Here is a 26,062-nt window from a genome sequence, read left to right as displayed (position 1 = left end):
CATTTGTAGGTAATGGCAAGCATCTCCGTTATAGTGTGTGCAGGTGTGAGAGACGTGGTCTTGTACTGAGATTAGAGAACAAACTAAATCTATAAGTGAAAGTAAACTGAGGCACTTCAATCAATATTCATTCACCACTGACCCATGTTTAAACCCGAGAAGTACCACAGACGTGAATAGGCATAGAGAGGTGGTAAATTCTCTTGTCATTTTTCCCCTCCCATTCTTTCCTGAATCAATGACTGTGCTGCATTGCAGCATGCAGTTATGAATTGGTAAAGTGAACCTCAGGGTGGTGCTGCTTTGTTTGTTTCAGCTTACTGCCCCCATCGTCCAAGAGATCCGGTGACCGTGTTGGCTGAATTTACAATGCATGTCATACAGCATTGCGGGACTTTGATTGCCACAAGCATCTTTGTGTTTGCATGGCTGCAAACAAGTAGTGCACTAATTGTAAGAATCTGTTATAGATGTTCGAATACATAGGGGGTAAGAGATTAGACTACAGGGAGGCTACATAAGAAAAACAGTGGCATGTTCCTTTTCACAAAAATGACAATAAATAGATTTAACCACATCAAACAGAAATGGTAAAGAACATTAAATAATAGATTTCAAAAACATATAAGGTCGAAAACTATCTAAGGTATTTTGAGAGCAAAGACAAAACCGGGAATAAGTTCAGTATAAATTTGCAGCATGCATCTATCTGCAATATCTGTGCCCGGTATTGGTAAACATTGACAACTGGAGTGTTTTATCAGAATGTGTCCTAATAGCTCTCCCATTTGTTCTGAACTATTTGAAATAGTGTTCTAAGATGTTGAAGACATCAACTTTTTCACCGGTTGTCTCCCTTTCAGAGGTATAAGCTAGTTACCTTCCTTCGATAAATAAATGTCCAGTTCTGTGCAATTAACCTTTCTCTAAGTGAATTGCTTCCACTCATTGACTGGTTTTCAATTTTGCATTTCCAGGTTTGTCAGAAGATCTTCAGTATCCTCCACCACTTCCCTCAGAAAAACCTATTGGTATCTTTTACAATGATGCAGATGAGAAGTCTAGTAATTCAGGACGAATGGGAATGGAAAATCAGGTAAGACACAACACACAAGTTTGAGTTATATGTTCCTTTATCTACAGACAAGCGCAGGTTATCTAGGAAAGCTCCCTTTTGTTATTTGTGTTTTTGCTATGTTATGCCAATCTCTTTTGGAAGACAATTGCATTTCCTGAATATTTCACACATGAAGTAATGTCTGTAATTGATATTGATGCGATGGGATGAATGAAGTGTGGGTTAGACTCTGTTTAAAAAGATACATCCAAAGAATCGACCCCTCCAATTCCGCGGACACCCCATCGCCTTATATCAAGATCTATCGGCTATCACTCTCCAGAAGCAGAAAACATTCAAGGTGGCCACGGACTTTTTGCAGAAACAGGGGATTCCTTACTCCTGGGGTCATCCGTTCCGCCTGATATTCAAATGGAATGGCGCCCTACATCAGATGCGATCCCTCAAAGACTGTTGTGCCTTGCTGAACATTGACTTGCCGGACGACACATCGCCCATGAGGTCTTCCCAGAGCCCGTTCAGAGGGGGCTGGCGGACGGTGGGCCGTAGACGCTCTCTTACTCTGCGCTTCAAGCCCGAAGCTCACATCATTTCACAAGAAAAAGCTACTGCCATTTTGGAGGTGGCCAAGGACACTTCGTCCTCTGATTGATTCCTCATGCCGGGGGGGGGCTGTCTTAGCATGTTTTTCAGCGGGGTGGGGGGCCATGCGGGTCATTACTGGACTTCGCCCCACTAGATACTTTTCACCACAGCCCTGTGTTGGACTGACAGGACTGGGACTTTTTGGTTGGGGAGTGGGGGAGTGGGAAGTGGGGGGGGGGCGCACCTTCGGGTTTGGGGGTACAGGTCTTGATCTGGGGACTCTGGTTGGGGAGTTGGGGCTTTGGGGGGAGGGCGATCGGAGGGGAGGGGTCGGGGCGAGGTTAGGTTGGGGGACTTGGGGTGGGGTGGGGGAAGGGGTGGGACCCAGTGTGCCGGGGGGTTCTGTGAGTATGCAGTGCTCACCGAGTTGTCGAGGGCTCCGACGACGGGGTCGCATATACACAGCCTGTGGAAGTCTGATCCCCTATGATGGAATCTAATGTGAAAATATTAACTCTTAACGTGAAGGGCTTGAATAATTCTATTAAGCGATGGGCTGTGATCTCATACCTGGAACACTCCGGGGCCGAAATATGTTTGTTACAGGAAACTCATCTCTTACCTAAGGATTGGCATAGGATGCGCTCACGCGCCTTTCCCCAGCAGTTTTTCTCCTCTCTCCCAACAAAAAAAGCGGGGCTGGCCATTTTGGTATCCAAAGATTTCCGTGGCAGTGTGGGTGACAGAATGGGGGAGATCAAAGGCAGGCTGTTAGCGCACACTTTTTTACTGGAGGGCCAATGCTTCACAATCGTCTCCCTATATGCCCCGAATTCAGGACAGGAAGCCTTTTTAAAGGGCGCCATTACCGAGTCACTCCAGTCCCCTAATTCTCTCTTGCTCATTGGGGGGGACCTCAATCTAGTGATGGACACAAATGTAGACAGGTCGGGACATTGTTATGGGGACACCGGCGCCATTACAGCCACCGGAAAAGACTGGCTGCACGAGAGGGGCCTAGTAGATTTATGGAGGGCTACACATCCTAAGATATCACACTTCACGTTTTACTCCCACGTACACCGCACATATGCCAGGTTAGACCATTACATGGGTTCCTCTGAGCTACTTACCACTCTCAAAGACGTGAGCATCGTCCCGGCGGCATTGTCTGATCACGACGCAGTGGAACTGACACTCCAGGTCCCCAAATCCATCCGCCCTCCCGGAACGTGGCGACTGCATGAGACCCACTTACAACAGCCGGAGGTCACCAAGCAACTTCACACGTGCCTCGCTAACTATCTGGCTATTAATGACACCCCCGAGACTTCGGTGTCTGCCCTCTGGGGGGCCTTGAAAGCGGTTACCCGCGGCGAACTTATCGCTATTGCGGCGGCAGAAGCTAAAGTCCGCAAAGCAAAGAGAGACGACCTCACCGCTCAGGTCTCTGAATTAGAGAGGGTCCACAGCCGCACCGGCGCCCCGCGGGTCTGGAGACAATTGAAGACCGCCAGAGCCCAACTAGCCAGCCTAGATACAGACCGGGCAGAGTTCGCCGCTCTACGCCTCCGTCACTCCTATTATGTCGGGGGGAATAAAACTGGCCGTTTACTTGCCAGCGCCCTGAAGGCGAAAACCCAATGCTCCAAAATCTCTAGCATCACAGATGACTCCGGCCATGATGTCACTGGGGAGACCCAGGTGGCAGAGGCGTTCCGGACATTCTATGCCACCTTATATAGAGCTGACTCTGTGTCGTTGGAGGACGTTGATACCTACTTGGAATAGACGAAGATTACGGAGCTATCTCAGGCCAACCATGGCTGACCTGGATGCCCCCATACGCTGGATGAGGTACTCGCTGCTATCTCGCGCCTTCGCCCTCTTAAATCCCCAGGGCCTGACGGCTTCTCAGACGGATTTTACAAGACCTTCGGTCAGCTCATTGCTCCAGTTCTCACTCGGCTCTTCAATTCCTTTGAAGGCCCGAGCTCCATTCCCCCAGATATGCTTGCAGCCGAGATTGTAGTACTGCCTAAACCGGGTAAGAAACCCACGAGTTGCTCCGCATTCCATCCTATATCCTTGCTTAATCTGGACCTGAAACTCTTTACGGGGGTCCTAGCGGCGCATCTTGGGCCGTGCCTGCCCGGAATCTTGGAACCCGACCAATCGGGCTTTGTTACGAATCGCCAATGTAGCGATAACACTAAACAGATACTTCATTTAATTGACAAGGCACATTTCCAAAATTCGGACTCTGCACTGCTGGCCGTCGACGCCGAGAAGGCGTTCGACCGGGTTGACTGGACCTACCTTCAACAAGTCCTGCGGCGCTTTCGGATAGGGGACCGCTTTCAGGCCTGGATCGCGAGCTGCTACCATCGTCCTCAAGCGCGGGTTCGCCTGGGCAACATCCGCTCGGCTCCTTTTGAGATCCAGCGCGGCACGAGGCAGGGTGCCCACTCCCGCCTCTCCTGTTTGCCCTGTACATAGAGCCCCTTGCGCAAAAGATTCGAGACATTGCCATTCAAGGCATGACCTTTGGACGGGAACCTCATGTAATTGGCCTTTATGCTGACGATATCATAGCGGCATTGGACCGTCCAGACCGCTCCATCCCCGCCTTCCTTGCAGAGTTGGAATCATTCGGAGCTGTCTCTGGCTTCAAGATCAATAAGGGGAAATCCCTCATACTGCCTCTAGGCAAAAATGCCCAAGCGCGGGCAACTCTACCTGCATATGAGGGAGGATTAGCGTCGACTGCACAACTCCCATACTTGGGTGTCACTCTTACTTCATCCACGGAGTCTACGGTGGCTCTTAACTATGCGGCACTCTCCTCTCAAATTCGGTCTGATCTCGTACGCTGGTCCAAGCAACCCCTCTCCCTATTAGGACGTGTTGCAGCGGTGAAAATGTCCGCTCTACCCAAAATTCTGTACATCTTCCAGACCCTTCCGGTGCTCCCTCCAGCGGGCACCATTGCGACTCTGCAGGCAGCCTTCCATCATTTTAGCTGGGAAGGCAAGCGAGCGCGCCTACATAAACGACTTGCTTACAGAATCGCGGATGAGGGGGGGCCTTGGTATCCCCAACCTTTTACAATATTTCCAAGCCACACAGCTCCGTTATTTGGCGGAATGGTTCAGACCAGAATCCGAGAAACAATGGTAGTTTCAGGACAGGACGATGGCCCAGACATCCCTCTGGAAAATTCCGTTCCTTCTCCGGCAACATCGGCCACGCTATCTCCTACGCTCCCCTGTCACCCATACTGTCATGCACGTCTGGAACATAGTCGTGGTCAAGAGGGGGTTGACTACCTTTCCCTCTCCGCTTATCCCTATCTTAGATAACCCGGAGTTCCCGCCAGGCAATGCTCCTCATGCGTTCCCGCAATGGCGCAGCATCAGTTGCTTTACCACAGGTCAACTTTTCGATTTAAAGGGCTTTCTCACCCTAGCAGACATAACCTAGGGTTATGACGTTGTCTCCCCCCACTTATTCCAATATTTCCAACTCAGACACTGGCTCATGCATCCAGACATTGCCCCCCTGGTTGGTAGACCTATGACACCTTTTGAGAAATGGCTAGTGACGAAGGACATGGGCAGGCATCTTATATCAGACCTCTACAAGATGCTCACACCCCCCGCACACTCGGGTAAGACAGCAGGTCAGAAGAGATGGGAGGCGGAACTGGGGAAGGCCCTGTCACCCAAAGAATGGAGTTCTGTGTATTATAGAGCATCTCACACCACTCGCAACACTGCAGGCAGGGAAGCGGCGATGAAATTGGCCATTTACTGGTATCTTACCCCAGTCCGCCTCAACAAAGGTAATCCAACACGTAGCGCGATATGCTGGAGAGGCTGCGGGGAACAGGGCACCTTGACCCACCTTCTCTGGGAGTGTAGTGAACTCCAGGATTATTGGAGGGTGGTCCTGGATGACATTGATTCTGCCTTTGATAATGAAGTCCCTAGATTCCCAGCTTATACCATCTTGGGCCTACCTAACGCAATCACATTTCCCTTAAAATCTCCCAGAATTCGCCAGATGGGGATCGCCATGCAAGCTGCAACACAACACGTTCTGTCCCTCTGGGACTCAAACACTAAGCCCACTCATACGGGATGGCTTCATAAACTCTGGTTCACTTTAGAATCGAACGGATCCACGCTACGCTCACACACTCCACAGCTACTTATCGGAAGGTATGGCTCCCGTTGCTCTCACTTCTGTCCAAAGAATTCAACGAGATCACATGCCCTAGGTACCTTCGCCTGCTATGACTTACGGAGACCGCACATGGTCCCTTGTGAGCCTCCGGATGACTACGATATTTATCACACGAAGGCACCCATGACTGCATCACATGTTCGGCACACTGGGCGGGGTGCTATGGATGGGGGTGGGGTGGCGTGGGCTGGGGTGGGAGTTATGGTTTTGGTCTCTGCTTCTACAATTTCGTTATCTTATTACATGTGACATCTGCAGCTCAGGCATTATACCTCTATTATGTCCACTACGATTAACCAGCTATGTGATCCAGAGAGAATATGTGCTTGTATATCTTGAATGCCTTTCATGCCTGATACATTTCCTTGTATGGTACTGCCTGCTGTTGTTAAAACCAATAAAAAACAGATTTAAATTTAAAAAGATGCATCCAATGACTTTTAACCAGATAGCTCATAGGTGGCCAATCCCAGGTGTCAGAAGCATAGTTTTTGGCACTTTATGGTGTCCGATTTATTCTTTAGTTGTCAGTACTTTAAGGTACTTTGAGAATTTCTTCAGGAAGACCGGTTTACCAGGCATTGTCCACTGCCCATAAGCCTTTTCCCAAAATATCTGAACAATGGACATGGACAAAATCTCCAAACTTCAATTTAAAACTGTTACCTAACCCGATTCATTATAATGGCCACAATTTACTTTTCTTTTTTTAAATCTGATTTTTCAGCTGTTCTAGTTTATTTTTTATTTTTGGGGGCATTTTACATTAGTCGGCAAAGAATGTTCCATTCATTTATTTTGTTTATTCGGCGCAACCTTGGCCATCATCCAGAACTTGCGAAGAACAGATCAGTTTTTCTCCCTTCTACATTTCTAATATGCTATGTTAATTCTACAAAGATTCTCAGGCATTTTCTGCAGGGCAATAGAATACACTTCTAGGAAAAACTAAAAAAAAGTGTAATTGATCATTTTATAAAACTCCACTATTAAAAGTTCTTTGAATGCTTTCAAATGATTTCTTTTTTTACGCACTGCTTATTATTTTCTGTTAGTGAAAAATAAACTCTCGAATTTTTACAGTTTTCTGCATTAATCATGTACATTTGCGGCCTACTCTAACACTCCCAGCATGCGCTTCTGCAGTTTTCAGCTTTCCCTTTTTAGTCTTACACTTCGTTTACAGTCCTGTTCCTTTCCTCTTCCACCTCAAGGTATACCTCATCTACCACTGGTGAGGAAACTCAATGCTCCCTCTGTGCTGCCTGGATACATACTGTGAACAGATCTCCCCCATAATTTCCTCACACACCCTCTTTGTATACTATTTCGAATCGTTCTCCATCATCGGAAATGTAGTGAGCAGCACCCCTGCTTTTTAGGTCCCGGACTGCGTAGGCTGCGCTTGCGCAGTCTCGCCGGCGAGATCTTATGTTTTTCAGGGTGGGGCTTGAACCCGCCCCTCTTCTCCATTGGCTGGCTTCCTAAGCGGAGGCCAGCCATTGGAGGAGAGGGGCGTCTGTCCATTTAAGCCCCGTCTTTTTGGGATTCGGGGGTGTGTTTTTTAGTTTCTTTCTCTCCTCTTCCCATTGGCTGGAATTTTACATTCCAGCCAATGGGAAGAGGAGAGAAAGAAAAACACGCCCCCAAATCCAAAAATGGCGGTGCGTTTCTCCGAGGCATTTCTGCATGACCTCGGAGAAACATGGTGGTGTTCAACTGCCCTCCTGTCGGCTTGTTCTCTCTCCATCCTTTTATTTCCCTCTCTCCTGTTGCGATTGGGTGCGTCTTTCTTTTGTTTTCATGACTAATAGCATACACTACCACCCTGAAAAGGTTGACAATGGCCAGTAAAACAGATGGTCAATTAATTAAACGACGAGTGTACACTTATGTGATCCTACAACTATGATAAGCTCCGGGCAAACGGTATTGGTTTGGCTCTGTTTTTGTCTTTTTGAGGGAGGGGTCTCAAGAACGGGGTGTACCTTTTGTATCACAAAATATTTGGAAAGGAAAGCAATGACGTTGTGCCTGACATAACCTCTTAAGTGCTGCATCGGGGCGTTGGCCGACGGCAGCACTACCTCCCCAGTGCTGCGCACGACCATTGGACGCCCATTCAGCACTAGTTCCAATGGACAGCGCAGCACTGGGGAGGGATATTTGCGCCGCATCTAAGGTGTTAAACACGTAGGCTGAGGTTAACGCTATTCTCTCCGCATGCGCACTGAACAAAACATTCAGCTAGAGGGGCAAGCACATTTCGGTCATGCATGTCGTCTCAGTACGTGCGCGCTGCCTGTTGTTCTACCATGCGTGCGTGCGCCTCCGTCCCTGCCGCCGCCCCAGTCCAGGGCACGCCCCCGCGGCCCCGAATGTTGTGAGTCGAAATCCCGTTGTTTGTTCCGGGCCACGGTGGCCCAGCCTTAAAGGGGCCGCGACTCACGGGGACTATGGGCGGAGGAGCAGCTCTTGGAACCGGAAAGCCGAAGCTCAGCCTGTGGGGAGGTAAGCGACCATGGTCTTAAAGCGAAGACAGGAAGGTTGGGAGGGGCAACAACAGGGAGTGAGGGTACAACGACTAGATGTTGAGGAGGGGCAGAGAAGACGCCAGTAAACTGGAGGTGGAGGTGCAAGGAAGAAGCTGTGTGCACCAGAGGAAGTGAGATGGGACCGCACTTCATCTGGACGAGGAGAGGTAAAGGGGCAGAACCGGCTGGGACTTAGCTAACAGCCTGATTGTCAGGTAGCAACAGTATGAGGGAGATCCGAGGACATAGGCGCACAGTGAGGCGAATGAGGTAGCAAATAGGCTGGGAGGTGTTAATAATAATGGGCTAGGGAGAAATAACGGGTTGGGGGAAAAAGAGCCAGTAACCAAGGGGGAAGGATGCCTAAATAAAGAAGAGGGTCTATGAGGAAAGTCTGGAGCAACATCAGCTTTTACTAAAACGATGTAGGCAGTGATGTGGGCAGTGTTTTGACAGCTACGGGTGAGGGGAAGGAGGGTGAAGGTATAACCAGATTGTAGCAGCCTTGAGAGTAGTATAAAAGACAGTCAACAGAGGCGAACTTGGGTAACAAAAATGAAAACCAAAGTAGAGAGGCGGGAGCAAAAGGAGCGCATGACGCCATGAAAGATGGGAAGGAACACAGAACACGGTATTTAGGGCGGCAGTAGTGGGGTTGGTAGGGCAATTTGGACTACAGTCGTAGTACCTAGATTAGGCATAGGTCATGAGAATGGTTAGGGCACTTGTTTAGGGAAGCATTTGTATAGCTTGAGGCCCGACAACAGGACGGGTGTGCAGACAAGATGCAAGTTGTTGAGAATTAGGTTGATTGTTGCATATAATTGTTGGATTGATAATGACAGTTAAATGCAGCAGCCATTAGAAGGAAACGGCCACTAGCAGCATACAGAACTGAGGGGTTTGGGGCATCGGTTGTTGGACTGGTGTCAGTATAGTTTGAATCCAAGTGCTGGAAGCTCGTGTTCAGAGTTGCGATCTTGGCAGTAGAGCTTTGATGTGCTATGTGGAAGCCATAGACTTATGCTATTGTTGGGGTTAGTGAGACCACAGCCATCGGGGTGAGGTTTGCTTAAGAAGCAATTGTCGTTGGGCTGCTGTCGGTGTTGATGAGCAGCAATTGTTGTGCTCTGGCGGACAATGTGAACAACTGCCACTGCGCTGATATGGGTGAAATTAAACTGTGATTGTGGGTAACCATCAGGGGGTCTGGGAAATGAGGTTATTGGTGTCATCTGTAGGTGTAGGCTGTTGGGTTGTGTAGTGTGCACCTGGATGAAGTGAGGGTCAAGACAAGTTGGTGCAGGTATATAGCAGTTGTTGCCATCATTGGGAGCAGTCAGCAGTGACGTTATCATCAATACTTTTTCTAAAGCTCTCTGAACTTTGCAGCCCTTCTTTCCCCAATACTGGCGTCTTTATTGTTTCTACTGTTTGAGTTCCACCGACTCTTCAATACAGGTCGACCCTAGTCTCGGAAAGATAAGTGGCCATGCGGATCAATTTTGGGTTTGTTTGTTCATTTCATTTATTGGCCATTCTTCCATATTTAAGTCCAGTGAAATGAGTCGAAGCGGTTTGCATAAGCTTATCTTTGTTTTCGGTCATCTTGCTGTTTAATTGCAGTGTCTGCACCCGACAAAGGCTGCAAGCTGGGGGGGGGGGGGGGGGGGGGCAGGATGCTTTGTCTGGGGCGTGTGCTCGTTGGGGCTGTGAGGTGGGGAGTCTGGGAAGTGATGCACGGCAGTGCTGTGTCGGCCCTCCTCCACCTGGAAGTTTGGCATTGCCTGTTTGGTGTGTAGTTGAGGGCTCGCTCATACTACTTCCTTTGTTTTTGCTTTGTCTCGCTGAGCACATGGTGCGGACTTTGCTCCAATCCGCGTCTTCTTGACGGCCTTGGGGCACCGTGCAGAGTAAGGCACTGCTCCCATGAAGCAATCTCTGAGTAAGTTGATGCTGTTCTTCCAAAGCCCTCTGTTCTCAGTAAGCCTTGACCTGGTGTTTCTCAGCGAATTGAAAATAAATGTCTTCTATGAGCCTACCATGAGGCATGGCAGTTAAAAGCCAGCGTTGAGGAACGGAGGGGCTGGGGTAAGGATCTGCGTACTAGGATCAGGAAATCCTCCAATGCCTTGCCTTTTGTATTGAATATTGTCTGGTTTTGAAACCTTCGTAGTGCGTGTTAACAGTAATCATTAGCCTCCTGTGGAACCTTGCAGAGGACGGTGTCTCGTCCCCTCTTGTTCTTGTACCATAGTTGTCTGCTGTCCAGCTTTACGCCGCGTCTGGCGTTTAGGGCTGGAATGCTCTTTCTATATGAATATAAGGTGTTAATAGTGGTGGACACTAAAAGGAGCAGTGATGCAAGGAGGTAGTTGTGCCGTCCACGCTACTGCTGCAAACAATGAGGAATTAATCATGGAACTGGGAGAAAGTGTGCAAGAACCCTGTTTGGGCTGCCAAGGCGAGATACAAACCTTGTCTGCCATGTGCCTAAATTACTACATTTTTATATATGTTTAGTGACCTTCACTGTGTGTCCTCTGTCCTCTTAGTTCGAGAACAAGCTTGCAGATGTTTTTCACCAGAACAATAGTTACTTGATTATATATGTTGGTACACAGCCCCACCAAAAGAAATGGGGTTAACTTTATTATGCTGTGAGGCTGCATTGAGAATCATTGAAATCGTCACATGTATGACTTAGAGTGGTTCGGTTCCTCTCTATATGATGATACGTAGCACGTGCTGGCCCTTTTGTTACCTGTGTATTTCACATTGTTTTAAGACTCTTTGTGTGTGGCTCTGTGTGTGTGTAGCTCTGTGTGTGTGTGTGTGTGTGTGTGTGTGTGTGGCTCTGTGTGTGTGTGTGGCTCTCTCTGTGTTTGTGTGTGTGTGGCTCTCTGTGTGTATGTGTGTGGCTCTCTGTGTGTGTGTGGCGCTGTGTGTGTGTATGTGTGTGTGTGTGTGTGTGTGTGTGTGTGGCTCTGTGTGTGTGTGTGGCTCTGTGTGTGGGTGCAAATGCAATAGGTCTCGCATTTGTGAGAGATTAAGCTATTGGCATTGTAAATGACAATGCCATTTATTTATATGTTTTAAAAACAAACATAAAAATAATGTCATGAGCAATGCCAATAGCTCTTACTTTAATAATGCTGAGACCATTGCATTGGAAATGCTTGTTAGCTAGGGTTTCAGTACATAGGTTCCAGTACAAGCAAACGTGCAGCGTACTTGTCTTTATCTGAGCCCAATAAGTTGGCAAAAACCTAAAACATTTCTTTTCATATCCAATAGAAACATTTCTCTCAACCCAAAGTTGCTTTTGGATGAGACCTTGGGGTTTCTTTTTCCATATGTGGGGGTTAAGAAATCATTTGCATCCAGTGCTTGTTTCTTTGCGAGATCCAACTAAAACATGCTTGCTTCTTAATCCATGTCGAGCGGAAAAATGTCTTGTCAATCTTAACATCCGCTCCCATCAATGATCTCTGATAAACAGATACCAGAAAACAGGCTGGTTTTGATTCACCAATCCGCACACACGAGCCATATTTCTTTTACAACCTTTCCTGCGATATGCCCTCTGGTGATATACACTCTAACTAAAAAGTATTGCAGCTCAACATGTGAGCATTTAAATATGCTTAATATATGTTACTATTTGTTAAATTAAACGGGTACATTTGAGTTTGAATTGCACGCACATTAGGTGCCCTAGCTAAGCCATTGGTAGCAGAACTTACAGACTGAGCGCTTTTGCTATTATAATAATTTGTTGCAAAAAAGATTTGCTAAAACAAAAAGCGGACGTTGAATTTCTGAATTAATCTCGGCCACTAGTACTTGCTCAGGCCACACATCAGTTTTTCCCCAAATATGCCACTCCAAATAGGAGCAGCTACATGCAGATCAGTCTCCTTCCTACACCTACAGGAACAGACTAGCCCAAACTACCAGGTTAGGTCCTTTAAAGACAAATGTAAGTAGCCCTCTTTGGAAACTTTTTAGTATGTAATCTTTATTTAAGCTATCTGTATTTGTTGTTCGGTGTCATCTCCTAGATAGTTTACATAAACTGTCCATGTCTATGGTTACAATTGATCGAACTATTAAAACCTGGAGATTTTGGGGCAAGTTTCAGGTTGTGGCATGCCTGAAAACTGCATCTGCTGTCGAGCACACTATGCATGCTGTTCTCTTACATCAGTTCGTTTTTTGTTGAGACTGTCTGTGCTATCTCTCAGATAATCTATAGGATAGTCGTAGCACCAATGCAGTGTCAGGGACAGTGTTGTCCTCAAGAATAGACGCGGCAATGTGTCCCTAAAGATGAGATTCAAAATTGCCAGTAAAGAAGATTGACTTAAAAAAAGGAGTTTGAGATCGTTAATTTAGAAAACGATGAAGGTTTATTAAAAGAAATGAAGTGGACTACAGAAAGACAAAAATATACTAGTGTCTATAGATCAGTTATAGAACATAGCAATAAATAGCCATAAAGACTCTTAATATTTATACTAGATGCAGCAATGAGCAAACATTAGAGACAAGACTAAGTCCAGAGTGTGCAGAAACCAATAGAAAATTGGGCAGCATCCCTAATAGAGACCTAAACGAATCCAGCTCACCCCAAAGCCAATACTTTTTAGTGAATTAACAGTGAGCATGGGTTGAGAAAATATAACAACACATTGTCAAATCTCAGTTCAGCATTATAACACGTTATATATATATATATATATTACATTACCTACTGGCAGTCGCCAGTAGGTAGTTATAGTTAGGATTTTTTTCAATGTTAAATCTCAAAATTCTATTTGGAATAACTTTGGCTTCGGTTGACGAATCTGCCTGACAATTTCCTCAAAGTGGCCTCGCGGCGCCCCGGTCCTTCCCTGAAAGTTTGGGGGGGATTCGTCAAGCGGGGGCCGAGATAAAAGGGGGGTCCCAAAACACGTTTTCTCCATGTTAATTTCCATAGGGCGGTCGATTTCACTTTTAGCCCGAACGGCTGAATGGATTTACACCAAACTTGGCAAAATTGTAGGGATTGGTAGCCCGATGTGCCTTTGCTATGTCTCAAGATATGTGCTCCAGTGGATTTTGAGTAATTTAGGTTCCAAAAAATATATATATCTATAGGCGCGCCCCGGTACGCGCAGCGGGGGAGCGCACCAGGTGCGCCACGCGACTTGCGCGCAGAAAGCTGATTGGCTCTTGGGTGTCTGTAAACATTCTAAACAGTCTGGAGCGGCCGCCATCTTGTGTCTCGGTAAAATCGAGACACAAGAGGTGGAAAAAACAAAGGGGGGAATTGACCAAAAGGGGGCAGGGTAGACCCCCTCCTGACCCCCTAGGTTTAATGTGGGGGCTAAAATAGGGTCCTGCGGGGCATTTAAAAAAAATATTTTTTTTCGATTTGTGCGGGGGGAGCGCCCAGTACGCGCACCTGGAAGCGCACCGGGGAGCGAAGCACGGGGAAAATCCAGGACCATATTTATGAAGGCCTTGCGCTGCCAGTTTTGCGCCGCCTGTGCGTCACTTTTTGTGACGCACCAGCCGTGTAAAAAAATGCGCCTCGTTGCGCTATATTTAAAAAGTGACGCATCTAGGTAGATGCGTCACTTTTTAAATATAGTGCAACGAGGCGCATTTTTTTACACCGCTGGTGCGATGCGTCACTTTTCTGTGCGCACTCCTTACGACATTCCAGATGTGTCATATTTAATGTATGATGAATCATGTCGCAAGGAGTTACAGATACGTCAGTATTTCTGACATATCTGTAAACATAAAAGTGACGCATTGCTGGAGTGCGTCACAAAAGTGACGCAACTCCAGTAATGCGTCCTTTCACATGGGGAAAGCACCATGTGAAAGGTCTTGCGTCAGTCTTGCGCCTGCCTCACAGCAGGTGTAAGATTTTGACGCAACAGCATCCTAAGTGACGCAGTGAAATCTCATAGATTTCACTGCGTGTCTATTACCAAGCTTTTTGCGGGGGAACGCTCCCTCTGCATACATTATACCGGACGCAGATATAATGTGGCGCTGTGTTTTAAAAAGTGACCCATCTACCTAGATGCGTCACTTTTTAAATAAAGCGCAAGGAGGCGCATTTTTTTACACCGCTGGTGCGATGCGTCACTTTTCTGTGCGCACTCCTTACGACATTCCAGATGTGTCATATTTAATGTATGACGAATCATGTCGCAAGGAGTTACAGATACGTCAGTATTTAAGACATATCTGTAAACAGAAAAGTGACGCATTGCTGGAGTGCGTCACAAAAGAGACGCAACTCCAGTAATGCGTCCTTTCACATGGGGAAAGCACCATCGCACCAGCGGTGTAAAAAAATGCGCCGCGTTGTGCTATATTTAAAAAGTGACGGATCTAGGTAGATGGGTCACTTTTTAAAACCGTGCGCCACATTATATCTGCGTCAGGTATAATGTATGCAGAGGGGACGTTCCCCCGCAAAAAGCTTGGTAATAGCGACGCGGTGAAATCTATGAGATTTCACTGCGTCACTTTTAGGATGCTGTTGCGTCAAAATCTTGCGCCTGCCTCACAGCAGGTGTAAGACTGATGCAAGACTTTTCACATGGTGCTTTCCCCATGTGAAAGGACGCATTACTGGAGTTGCGTCACTTTTGTGACGCACTCCAGCAATGCGTCACTTTTGTGTTTACAGATAAGTCAGAAATACTGCCTCTGCATACATTATACCTGACGCAGATATAATGTGGCGCTGTGTTTTAAAAAGTGACCCATCTACCTAGATGCGTCACTTTTTAAATAAAAAGCAAGGAGGCGCATTTTTTTACACCGCTGGTGCGATGCGTCACTTTTCTGTGCACACTCCTTACGACATTCCAGATGTGTCATATTTAATGTATGACGAATCATGTCGCAAGGAGTTACAGATACGTCAGTATTTCTGACATATCTGTAAACAGAAAAGTGACGCATTGCTGGAGTGCATCACAAAAGTGACGCAACTCCAGTAATGCGTCTTTTCACATGGGGAAAGCACCATCGCACCAGCGGTGTAAAAAAATGCGCCTCGTTGTGCTATATTTAAAAAGTGACGCATCTAGGTAGATGGGTCACTTTTTAAAACCGTGCGCCACATTATATCTGCGTCCGGTATAATGTATGCAGAGGGGGCGTTCCCCCGCAAAAAGCTTGGTGAAAGGACACATTACTGGAGTTGCGTCACTTTTGTGACGCACTCAAGTAATGTGTCAATTTTGTGTTTACAGCTACGTCAGATCTATCTGACGTATCTGTAACTCCTTGCGAATTGATTAGTCATAAATTAATTATGACATATCTGGAATGTCATAAGGAGTGCGCCCAGAAAAGTGACGCATCGCTGTTTTCACGTAGCGATGCGTCACTTTTCAGAAATGAGGCCTCCAGTTTATTCACTGTGTCACCTCTACGACCCTTTCTTGCGTCAATACGTCCCTTTTGCATACATTACACCTGACGTAGGAATAATGTGGCACAGGGGTTTACAAAGTGACGTATTTACCTAGAAACGCCACTTTGTAAATATGACTAAATAAGGTGCATTTTTTATTGGACTGTTGTGTCACAAAAAGTGATGCTTTGGTGGCGTTAAAGTGACGCATGGCTTCATAAATGAGGCCTTCTACCTTCAACTCCAGCAATGCATCTTTTCTTATCCTTCAACACTCCTGTTCTTTTTCAACATTTTCATTGAATATCATCATTCCCCATATTCACTCTTCTTCTCATAACTTTCTTTCCTAACACTCACCTTCTTTCAGTCCTCCTACTTCACTTCCTTTCACCTCTCATACCTTTCTGTTCTTTCTTACTCATTCTCCTTTCAATTATCAATGCACTCTATTTCACTTACTCTTTTTCATTTTTTTAAGAATATAGCTCTTTGATGAGAATTGGAGGTAGTTCTGAAAAGAACTTTTGGTTTTCTTCTTTTTTCAAAACAGGAACAAAAACAGGGAATGGAAACTGCTCAACAGGAGCAAAAAAAACAAAAAAAATTAGGGGTGGGAAGGGCAGCGATGGTTCTCCAATGCTCGAACCATGAGCTGGACACTTTGCTCCCCATAGGTGAGGAGTTGATTGCAGTATCTGCATCTGACGATACCATGGTTAAATGCAGGTTGAATGTTTGGCACCTGCTCCTGTGATTGCCCCCTCCCAGAAGAAGTTGCTCCTCCGGTGGATGTAGAGGCCCCATCACTGGGAACCTCTTGTGCCAGAGCCCTGACACCTTCCCGGGCAAAATTCTGGGGGCGCTTCCTCTCCACATGCCGGATCATAGTGAAGTTCCCAAAAGAGTACTTTTTCAAAGGGTTACCTCGTGACAGCTCTTCTTTGCAGATCCTGCATTGTACTTTTGGAGCATTTACCTTTTTTTGTCCATGTGGGATTTTAAAAAATTTCCAAATGAAATGTTCCTGAACTTTTCTTTGAGGAGGCTCTTCATTGATGAATTCATTGGAGTCATCCTCACTGCTGGATTGTCTGGCAGCCATTGAAAAACCAAGAAATATCCTGGAGCAAAAAGGCAGGTCTTTCAGTCACAAAAGTGAAAGAAGTGAAGGAAATGGGTGGGGATTTCATGCTTGGTAAAAAAAAAAAAACTGTTAGCAACCAATGAAAAGTGTTATTTTAAGGTCACATGACCCGACGCGCTTACGCTGCGCGCACCGGAGCGCTTCCGGGGGCGCACACGCGGCGCGAACGTAGGCGCTTCCGGGGCGCAAACGTCGCGCGAACGTAGGCGCTTCCGGGTGCATTTACGCGGCGCGAACGTAGGCGCTTCCGAGGGCGCTTACGTTGCGCGCCGAAGTGACGTCATCAAACTTTTACAGAAATGCATAATCATTTTCCTTATAAAAAAAAAAACTGATTTTATTTGTACAAAATGTTTTGCATTGTTATTAACTTTTTTCATTCATATTTCTTTTCACGAACGAAAGTAGCGCTCTGGGTGCGCTTTCAGGTGAGCTCACCGGTTAGCTTACTGGAAAGCTTACCGGAGAGCTTACCGGAGCGCGCACCCAGAGCGCAAAAGAAAAAAATTCTATAAAAAAAAAAATGAATACTTACACAAAACAGCAAATTGTAAAAAAAAAAAAAAAAAGGTTAGAAACTCGATATAGAAAGGAATTAGCATTTAAAAAACATTTGAAATTCACTGAAAAAACCATAGGTTTCACACCAGTTATAATTAGGAATTAGCATTTAAAAAACCTATCAAATTCACTGAAAAAACCATAGGTTTCACACCAGTTATAGTTACCTGGAAATTTTACTGACATAAAACCATTGAAATTCCCACGTTATAGTTAGTTGGACTCACTATAACTTGCGCTTGTAATGCACTGCTGATGACATCACATATTACATCACTCATGACATGGTCAGTGACATCACTCATGACATCACTGATGACACCATCCTTGTGACAGAGAGACTGACCTACTTTCACTGTAAAGTAACCCTTAAAACACATTTTGAAAAATAAAAAATAACATTTAAAAAAAGTGGACATACCTATACCAGATACAACAACCAATTCAGTAATTCCACCATTTATATACACATCCACTCATTCACCAACACTTCTATATAGTCACTCATACATATACTCACTCATCATATGTAGTGAGACGCCAATACATCCGTTAACACACCGACAGTCTTCCAAGAGTTGCTCACACACATACTCACACTTGCAAATAAACTATTGAACATCCATTTATTTGCATATACAGCTATACATACACTACCTCCTTACTTCTAAGGAAACTTACACATACTTACTCTCTTAAACAATCACTTATAGAAACAAATACTTATTAAAACAAGAACTCTTTCAATCTCTCACTCTCACACATACTCAATTATATACACCAATACTCACATATACTACATTAAAACATATGTAGTTACTGATAAAGACACTAGTGAGACAGTCATTCACTTACTAACACATACATATACACACTCATTCACCCTTACAATCCTACACATATGCTGTCTTCAAAACACATACAAACAGTGAGTCAGTAATTCATGCATCTTTGTGCTAAGTAACACCCCCACCAAATCAAACAGACAATTATAAAGATACTAAAAAAAACATCTAATAACCCATATACACACACATGTAGCTACTCACCAACCCATGCAGCCACTTATACACAAAGTGAAACACTGATACATATATTTAAATATTTAAACATTACTCGCTAATATATGTATTCACTAAGATACACTTAATAAGGAAGTTATCCAATCATTTTTTTTTTAAAAAACATCCATTAAGACAATAATTTAAACAAATATTCTTCCATCGACCTTAACATATACATATATAAAACATATTTATTTATCTGAAAGACACACATTCACTGGATGGTGTCATCAGTGATATCACTGACCATGTCATGAGTGATGTAATATGTGATGTCATCAGCAGTGCATTACACGTGCAAGTTATAGTGAGTCCAACTAACTATAACGTGGGAATTTCAATGGTTTTATGTCAGTAAAATTTCCAGGTAACTAGAACTGGTGCGAAACCTATGGTTTTTTCAGTGAATATATATATATAATATATATATATAGATATATATATATATAGATATATATATATATATATATATCTATATATATATATATATATAGATATATATATATAGATATATATATATATATATAGCCACCATCTTAGCACTAGTTCCCTAAATGAATAATGAGTTAATGTCATGTCATCTGTGGTGTCAGAACAAATCGGGCTATATAAACAATGGAAACACTCCTACAACAGTGAGCGAGCAAGAGGAACCTTAAAAATTAACTAAAGGCTTACTCCAGATTCCTTAGAGAACAACGTCATCACAAAGCAGCTGTGCACATTTTTCTCTGTGTGATGTCAACGAGAAATAAACACAATGAATTTAATGGATGTTCCTGGAACAAAATGGAGTCCAAGCCTAGATGAGGCCTGGTTTGGCCTATTCCAGGAAACAACCTGTCACCTGTGTATCCTTCTCGCACTTACTGCTTACCTAAATGTGGCCACCCTCTCCCATTGCACTATATCTTCACTCACTCCTTTATGTGTGCTCTTGCTTTGTAGCCACGTTTTCCCTACATATTTCCCAAACCACAAAGTCATAAAGTGTTTGTAACAATACATTCTTTCCCAAATATAGTGAGCGTTTCTGCGAGTCCAGCTTTGTTGCTCACACCACTAAGTAAACTGACTGCAGCCCATCTTACAAATGTCTTATAATTATTTTTTTTGCACCATTTCTTTTTGTGAGCTTAAAACTTTCTTCTCCTTGTGCTTCCTCGCCAGAACATGCCCATTGACCCCACTCGCCTCGAAACTAATCAGTTCAGTGCCTCAATCAGTGCCTCCTAGACAGCTCACAAAGAGTCAGCACTGGCTGCTACGCTGAAGTTGTTCCTGTCAGTTTACTGGAGAGTGTCCATGACCAGCTGCAGCAAAGAAGGACTCTGTCTAGCTATCCTGATCTTTTCCAGGGGCGTTGGGTAGAATAGGGGACCCCCACCATCCCAAGATTTTTTTTAATGAATTTGAGACCCCAGTCAGTGCATTTTTTAGTACTTTTCCGAAGTGAATTAAACAGTTCAAATGATATGCATAAATGATTGATATCTTAAAGAACAGGGGCCGTATTACGAATAAGTCACACTTTCCCTGTTTGCACTGGGGCGCACCTTTCAAATGGTGCACCAGGTGCAAACAGGTACAATGCACCGTATTAGACAGAATATGCTACCAGGTTTTCAGCTGCCCTTGGGGCGGCCAATTCAAGTGAAATACTGAGCAGCTGTTTGGAAACTACTCAATGTTTAACAGTGCCGGTGACAACTCGCCTGCACTTTCAAGAGGGGAGAGAGCTCCCCTTGCAGGTGGGTGCATTGAGTGACTACACAGCCTGCAAGGAGATGTCTGGGGGGTCCGTAGGACCCTCTTTTCCCCCTTCAGATAGCTGCTTTTAGGAGGGGCACTTTCGGTGCACATTTTGTGTGGTGCACTTTCAGTGCACCTCCTAAGGGCATTTGTGCCTCAGCACCTGCGTCCTTAATATGGCACAGGGGTAGAGACAAAGTGATTTCTTCATTTGCATGTGGCTACATCCCCATGCTAATGAGGGAACGCCCTCTTATGATAGCACTGGTGCAACATGTGCGCGAACGCTATCCGTATTACAGAAGAGGCGGCACAAGCGTCTGCGGCCCCCTCTGTAATACCATTGTGCCCCAGTGGTGCACAAAGCACCCCCGGGGCACAATGTACGATACGGCCCCAGGATGGTTCTTTGATTAAGTATACCATACACCTTCATACAGGAGAGACAGGCCATCAATGACACGGAGCATACATGCTCTGGTTCCAGGGATCAGAACCATAACATGAAAAGGCCATATAACCTATCACACAAACATTACTTGGTCTTATTTTACGTTTTCCTTGTTTTTTTTATACTGTGCTTTGTTGTGTATGTGTAAGTGCAGTAGTGAACTAGTATTTGGCCCTTGATGTAATTCATGCTGTCTTAAGTGATGGGAAGGAAATTGTTGTGCACATATCCGGACTGGACTACAGACAGGCATCCTTCCAAGCCCCTTAGAAATACTTTACGCCCAGGTGAAATGCAGCCGTTTGACTCAAAAGACCCCTTTCTTTATGCTCCTAGACTGACTTCCCATTGATGCTGATTGTGTCTTCGAAACAGCCTGTTGAAGTACTCCACCCACCTCAACTCTTCTTAACTACCTCAAGGAACAATTTACCGGCTCTGAAGGGTCAGGCAAATTGTAAAGTAATGGGGACAAATAAAACGGACATCCACAGCTTAAGAAAGCGAGTTGAACTCAACAAATTTGTTTGCTGAGCAGCTCCTATTATGCATGCTAGGTCAGCATCGTACACCACACCCCTTATTTAATTCTCGGAATACTTTAAAGCATTCATGTTTACTTGACCCACATCATCTGAACACAACCAATATACCTCCATTTTATCAGACTCTTCACCACCCCCCAATAATTACGCGCTCCTAAAACTAAATGTGCATGGTTTGTGTAAGGGCAGGTGCACACAGATGCTTTGTCCAGTATTGGATGCTGTAGACTGTGATTGATTATGGTTCTGCTTCTATGTTCTATTCCTAGATAATGCCCGATAGTGGTCTGTCTCCCTTCCAAGCCCCTAAATAGCTAACGGTCAACAGAGTATATTTATTTAGGCAAATCTGCTTTCAACTATTGCATCCTGGAAATTTTTACCTGCCGCATTAGGGAGGCTCAATCCGTATCTTAATTTTGTACTGTATTCTACTTGATCTAGAACGCGCCAGTTCTATCAAAAGCATTAATGGGGGTTGTCCAAGAGTACATTCAAAGCTATCTGGAGGATTGATATAGACTTGACATTTCTCAGTACTTTTTCCCTCTGAGATACAGGTCTAAGGCTGCTTTACTGGGTAGCATTGTCACACTGAACAGGTTTGTGAATTTGTTTCCTGCCAAAATGTTTGTCATCTGAGGTACATGTAAAAAATGTTGCTTCACATTACACAGGCACCTACCTCCTGGTGATTACAATGGAGTAGGGTAAGGCTGTCATCTTGCCAGGGTGTGTGGGGTTGTTCTTTTTTGAGGATACTGTTCATCCTTTCTGATGATTCATCGCCCAGTTCAACTTGTTTCCTCATCCCAGTGGATCAGCCACATGACCCTAATGGTCAGGACTGCAAAGGGCCTACTTCTGATGGTTGGCCCTTAGCTGTTTGATCCTGTTTAGGGAGTAATAGGCCATGATTCCAGTGTCTGCGCACTCTTTAACTACAGCTGATCTGACTGCATTCCTTTTCTGTTCCCCTTACCTCATACGTAGCAAACATTAATCCTTGTCTTGAATTGTCCTCTTCTGCCTCAACCACTCTTTCTTTTTTTTGTCCAGCTCTCTTACCTGTTCTCTTCATCTGTGATTTCCTACCTGCTTCAGAACTCCTGTGATTGACTGCCACCATTAGATTGCCTAACCCCGAAACTGAATTCCATTTGCCTCCCGTGTGCTGCTTGCATTGTTTTAGTGAATTTTCTCTCTGACCACTTCTCCTACTTCTGGGCAACATCTATGATTTGTCTCACACCCATGTCAGGTGTTTGTCTGCTCTCTGCTGTAATGTGTTAATCAGAATGTCAGTCACTGTTATGTGGGTAATGACTGGGATGTTGCCTTCTAGCTAGATGCATTTGAGCACTGCATATTGCACTTCCTATGATCTCGGATTAGCCGGTGAGCTGCTTACGTGTTCTTGCACAAGCACACTTAAACGATCTATGCATGACTAACTTCCAGCTTTGCTTACAACTAAGTGTGTTTTGTATTAATGCCTCATTCTCCGAGGTTTGCTCTTTAAGTACGACATAATGCTTTGTCTGCACCTCTCTTAGTATTTTGCTCTCCTCTATTTACTAAAATGGTAATGTCGCTATATGCATGTCCCTCTGCTAGAGTAAGGGCTGGTGGAGCCTTTTCCTCCCCTTTCAAACTAGAACAAGGGACTAGACAGGGATGCCCCTTGTCCCCATCACTATTCCTCCTGGCAATAGAACCCTTTTTATACCAAATCAGGAAGAATGCGGACATCGTAGGGATTCAGTTTAAGGAATGTACTATCAAGCTCACGCATATGCTGATGATGTTTTAGTCATGAGTGAACAGGCAGATAGAGCTATACCTGCCTTGCTCTCCACGATCGAGGAGTTCTCCTGTGTGTCCGGATACTCCCTCAACAAGGACAAAACCGAGGTGAAAATGCTAAACAATATGAGCGATAAAAATATTTTAGGCGATTCTGGGCTTACCTGGCAACCAAAGAGCTTTAAATACCTGGGCCTGGAATTTGAGAAAGACTTAATCACGACACTAAAAATTAACGAAGAAATATTATACAAGAAAGTACAAAAACTACTGGACGGATGGTCCCCGAAATTCTTGTCGTGGTGGGGTAGAGCAGAGACATTAAAAATGATGATCACCCCTTTAATTAACTATATGGCGAGCATGCTCCCCATGACCTTCACAGAAGACTTCCTATAAAAAATAGACCAATTATTTAGAAACTTCCTATGGAAGGGGAAGAAACCCAGAATCTCTATGAAAAAACTGCAGCTTCCAAAACTTAAAGGTGGTCTAGGCTTACCCAACTTTAGAAACTATCAAACCGCTTTCTTGTGTAAACAAGGGACTTCCTGCCTCGTCGAAGATCCTGGCTACACTCCGTTGTGGATCAATATAGAAAAGTCGCTTATAGCCAAAGCCCCACTCGCTGCGACACTCACCATGGATCTATCACACCTCACACACTCTAAGTACATCATGCTTAACACCAAAAGAGCTCTCCTGAGACTAGACCACATACATAAATCTGGCCTCCAGATAAAGAAGTCGGCTTTCTCCTCTCTATGGCGTAACCCACTTATAAAGATCAATGGTTCACCCCTTAACTGGGAGCATTGGTCCGACAAAGGAATCAATGTAGTATCGGATCTGTATGATGGGCACATGCCACTGCCTTTCGCAACAATCCAATCGAAACATTCTCTTCAACCAATTGACTTCTACACATTCCTAAAATTAAAGTCAGCTTTGTCCACACGTTCGTTCACACTCTCAACACCTTGGTTAAAGTCGACGCTCCCTCACTTACAATCATCAGGACACTTTGTCTCAAAAGTTTACAAATTGCTCGCGCCGACACCAAGCAAATCCCTGAGACGGAACGAGCTTAAATGGGAAGCAGAACCTAACAATACCGGGATAGTTATTAACTAGGACAGGATCCACGCTTCGGCTCTTACACACAAAGTCTCACCAATCCTCTCGCAAACCAAATACATGATACTTAACAGAGTGTTTTGGACCCCACAAAAATTATTTAAACTTAATCTAAAAGACACCCCCACGTGTTAGAACTGCTCCCTAACTGACGGTGACCTACCGCACATGCTGTTCTATTGTCCTATGCTACACAAGTACTGGTCCAATGTCTTTGACTACATTGAACACATATTTGCCATTAAACCGAAGAGGGAATTTATCTACATAATTCTGGGGGCCATTGACCCGATGTTAATAAGCGATTATGATCGCCAACTCCTCGACCTCCTACTAACCCTGGCGTGTAAAGTGGTCCTCTGTCACTGGAAGGCAGCCTCAGAGGTCTCTTTCACTGCTTGGAAGGAGTGGTTATCTTGTATCAGAGGGGTAGACAATCCTGCTTTACACTCTTCTCCCTGGCAAGTTACCAACAAGAGACTCTGGACCTCCCTGGACATAGCCTCCTTCTCCTTTGATCCGCCGTAAAATGCCCAAGTAAACACTAGACACCCGAGAACGCCCGATGAGTACCCACCCGGAGACATACTGCTACTCTATAGTTGCTCAACATACTACAGTATGATTTTGCAATTGCTTTGTTGAGCTCCATTGTGGTTTCATAAGCCATATTCTTGACATAATATGCATGAACAAGACTGTTGCTTACATGCTGTATATTTTATTTTGGAAAACTAACTGTTAATCAACTCACACCGAGAGCACTGGGATGCTGTACCCTCACATCGTACTGCGGAACTGTAATCTGTTTGTCATATCCAATTCGGACACACCTACTGTAAATTCCATGTCTTCTCGTGTCGCAATATCATCCTTATGCTTGGCTGTATACCCGTCCTATGGTGTGGCTCTGGATCAAGCAATGTGTTACTCCACTTTATTGTTTATTTATTATTTATTATCTCTCTTATTTGTTATTCTTAATTCTTATTTCTTTGATCTCAGCAATGTATTGACATGATTGTATGTATTATTGGTCCACAACTGGTTTATTTTCCCCTTTTCCCTTTATTGTCTAATAAAAACGATTTGAACACAAAAAAAAGTATTTTGCTCTCCTTGGCCTAACCAATGCACACAAGGGTTTAAAATACTGAAATTTCTTCCTTTTATCTGGGCTCCTCACTTGCTGCATCATGATCCTAACATATCTTTGGCTCTCGTACAAACACTAAAACGGTTCCAGGCTCCAGCAGAAATAATAATGTATGTGAGTACATGCACACACACACCCACAGACAACTTCATACCTATCATTATGAGGACCCCGCCATTCACCCTAGTGAAGTGTGCATTTACTATTCTAACTCCAGGCATGCTTCAATATCCGAATGAAGCTGCAGCGGGAAACTGATCAAGGGTAGCCAGCAGTACTACTCCGATAGGACCAGTCAGCTACCTGCGTCACTGCAGTAATAGATCCTGCTGGAAACAATGGTAGGCCTGCTCTTCAGCTGACTTATTACATCAGGTCTGGGTATATTCCCCCACCGGATCTTCAATCTTTTCAGTTTATGGTATCACAGGGCTCCACCTTTTCCTCGCTCCTCTTAAATGGCTGGATGCGCCCTCTGGCTCCAGTGATGAAGACCTACAATCTGAAATGTCAGATATAAGCGGACGACACTTATCTAGTGGCACAGCTAGAAGAGAGTTGAG

At 44.8% G+C, this 26,062-nt stretch overlaps 1 protein-coding gene across 5 annotated transcripts in view; it reads left to right on the top strand.

Annotated features, from left to right (window-relative positions):
- Positions 1-26,062, top strand: part of SH3D19 (SH3 domain containing 19) — a 571,044-nt gene that overhangs the window by 432,881 nt on the left and 112,101 nt on the right. For all 5 annotated transcript variants that reach the window (XM_086962289.1, XM_086962292.1, XM_086962290.1 and 2 more), the window contains exon 9: positions 978-1,096. In XM_086962289.1, coding sequence (XP_086818415.1) covers positions 978-1,096 — 119 coding nt within the window. The remainder of the gene's footprint in view (positions 1-977; positions 1,097-26,062) is intronic.

Source organism: Lissotriton vulgaris, chromosome 3_1, assembly GCF_964263255.1.
Source record: "Lissotriton vulgaris chromosome 3_1, aLisVul1.2, whole genome shotgun sequence".
In the NCBI taxonomy this organism is placed as follows: Eukaryota; Metazoa; Chordata; class Amphibia; order Caudata; family Salamandridae; genus Lissotriton; species Lissotriton vulgaris.
Note: the sequence above shows the minus strand (reverse complement) of the source record. Positions and strands in the feature narration are given on the sequence as shown.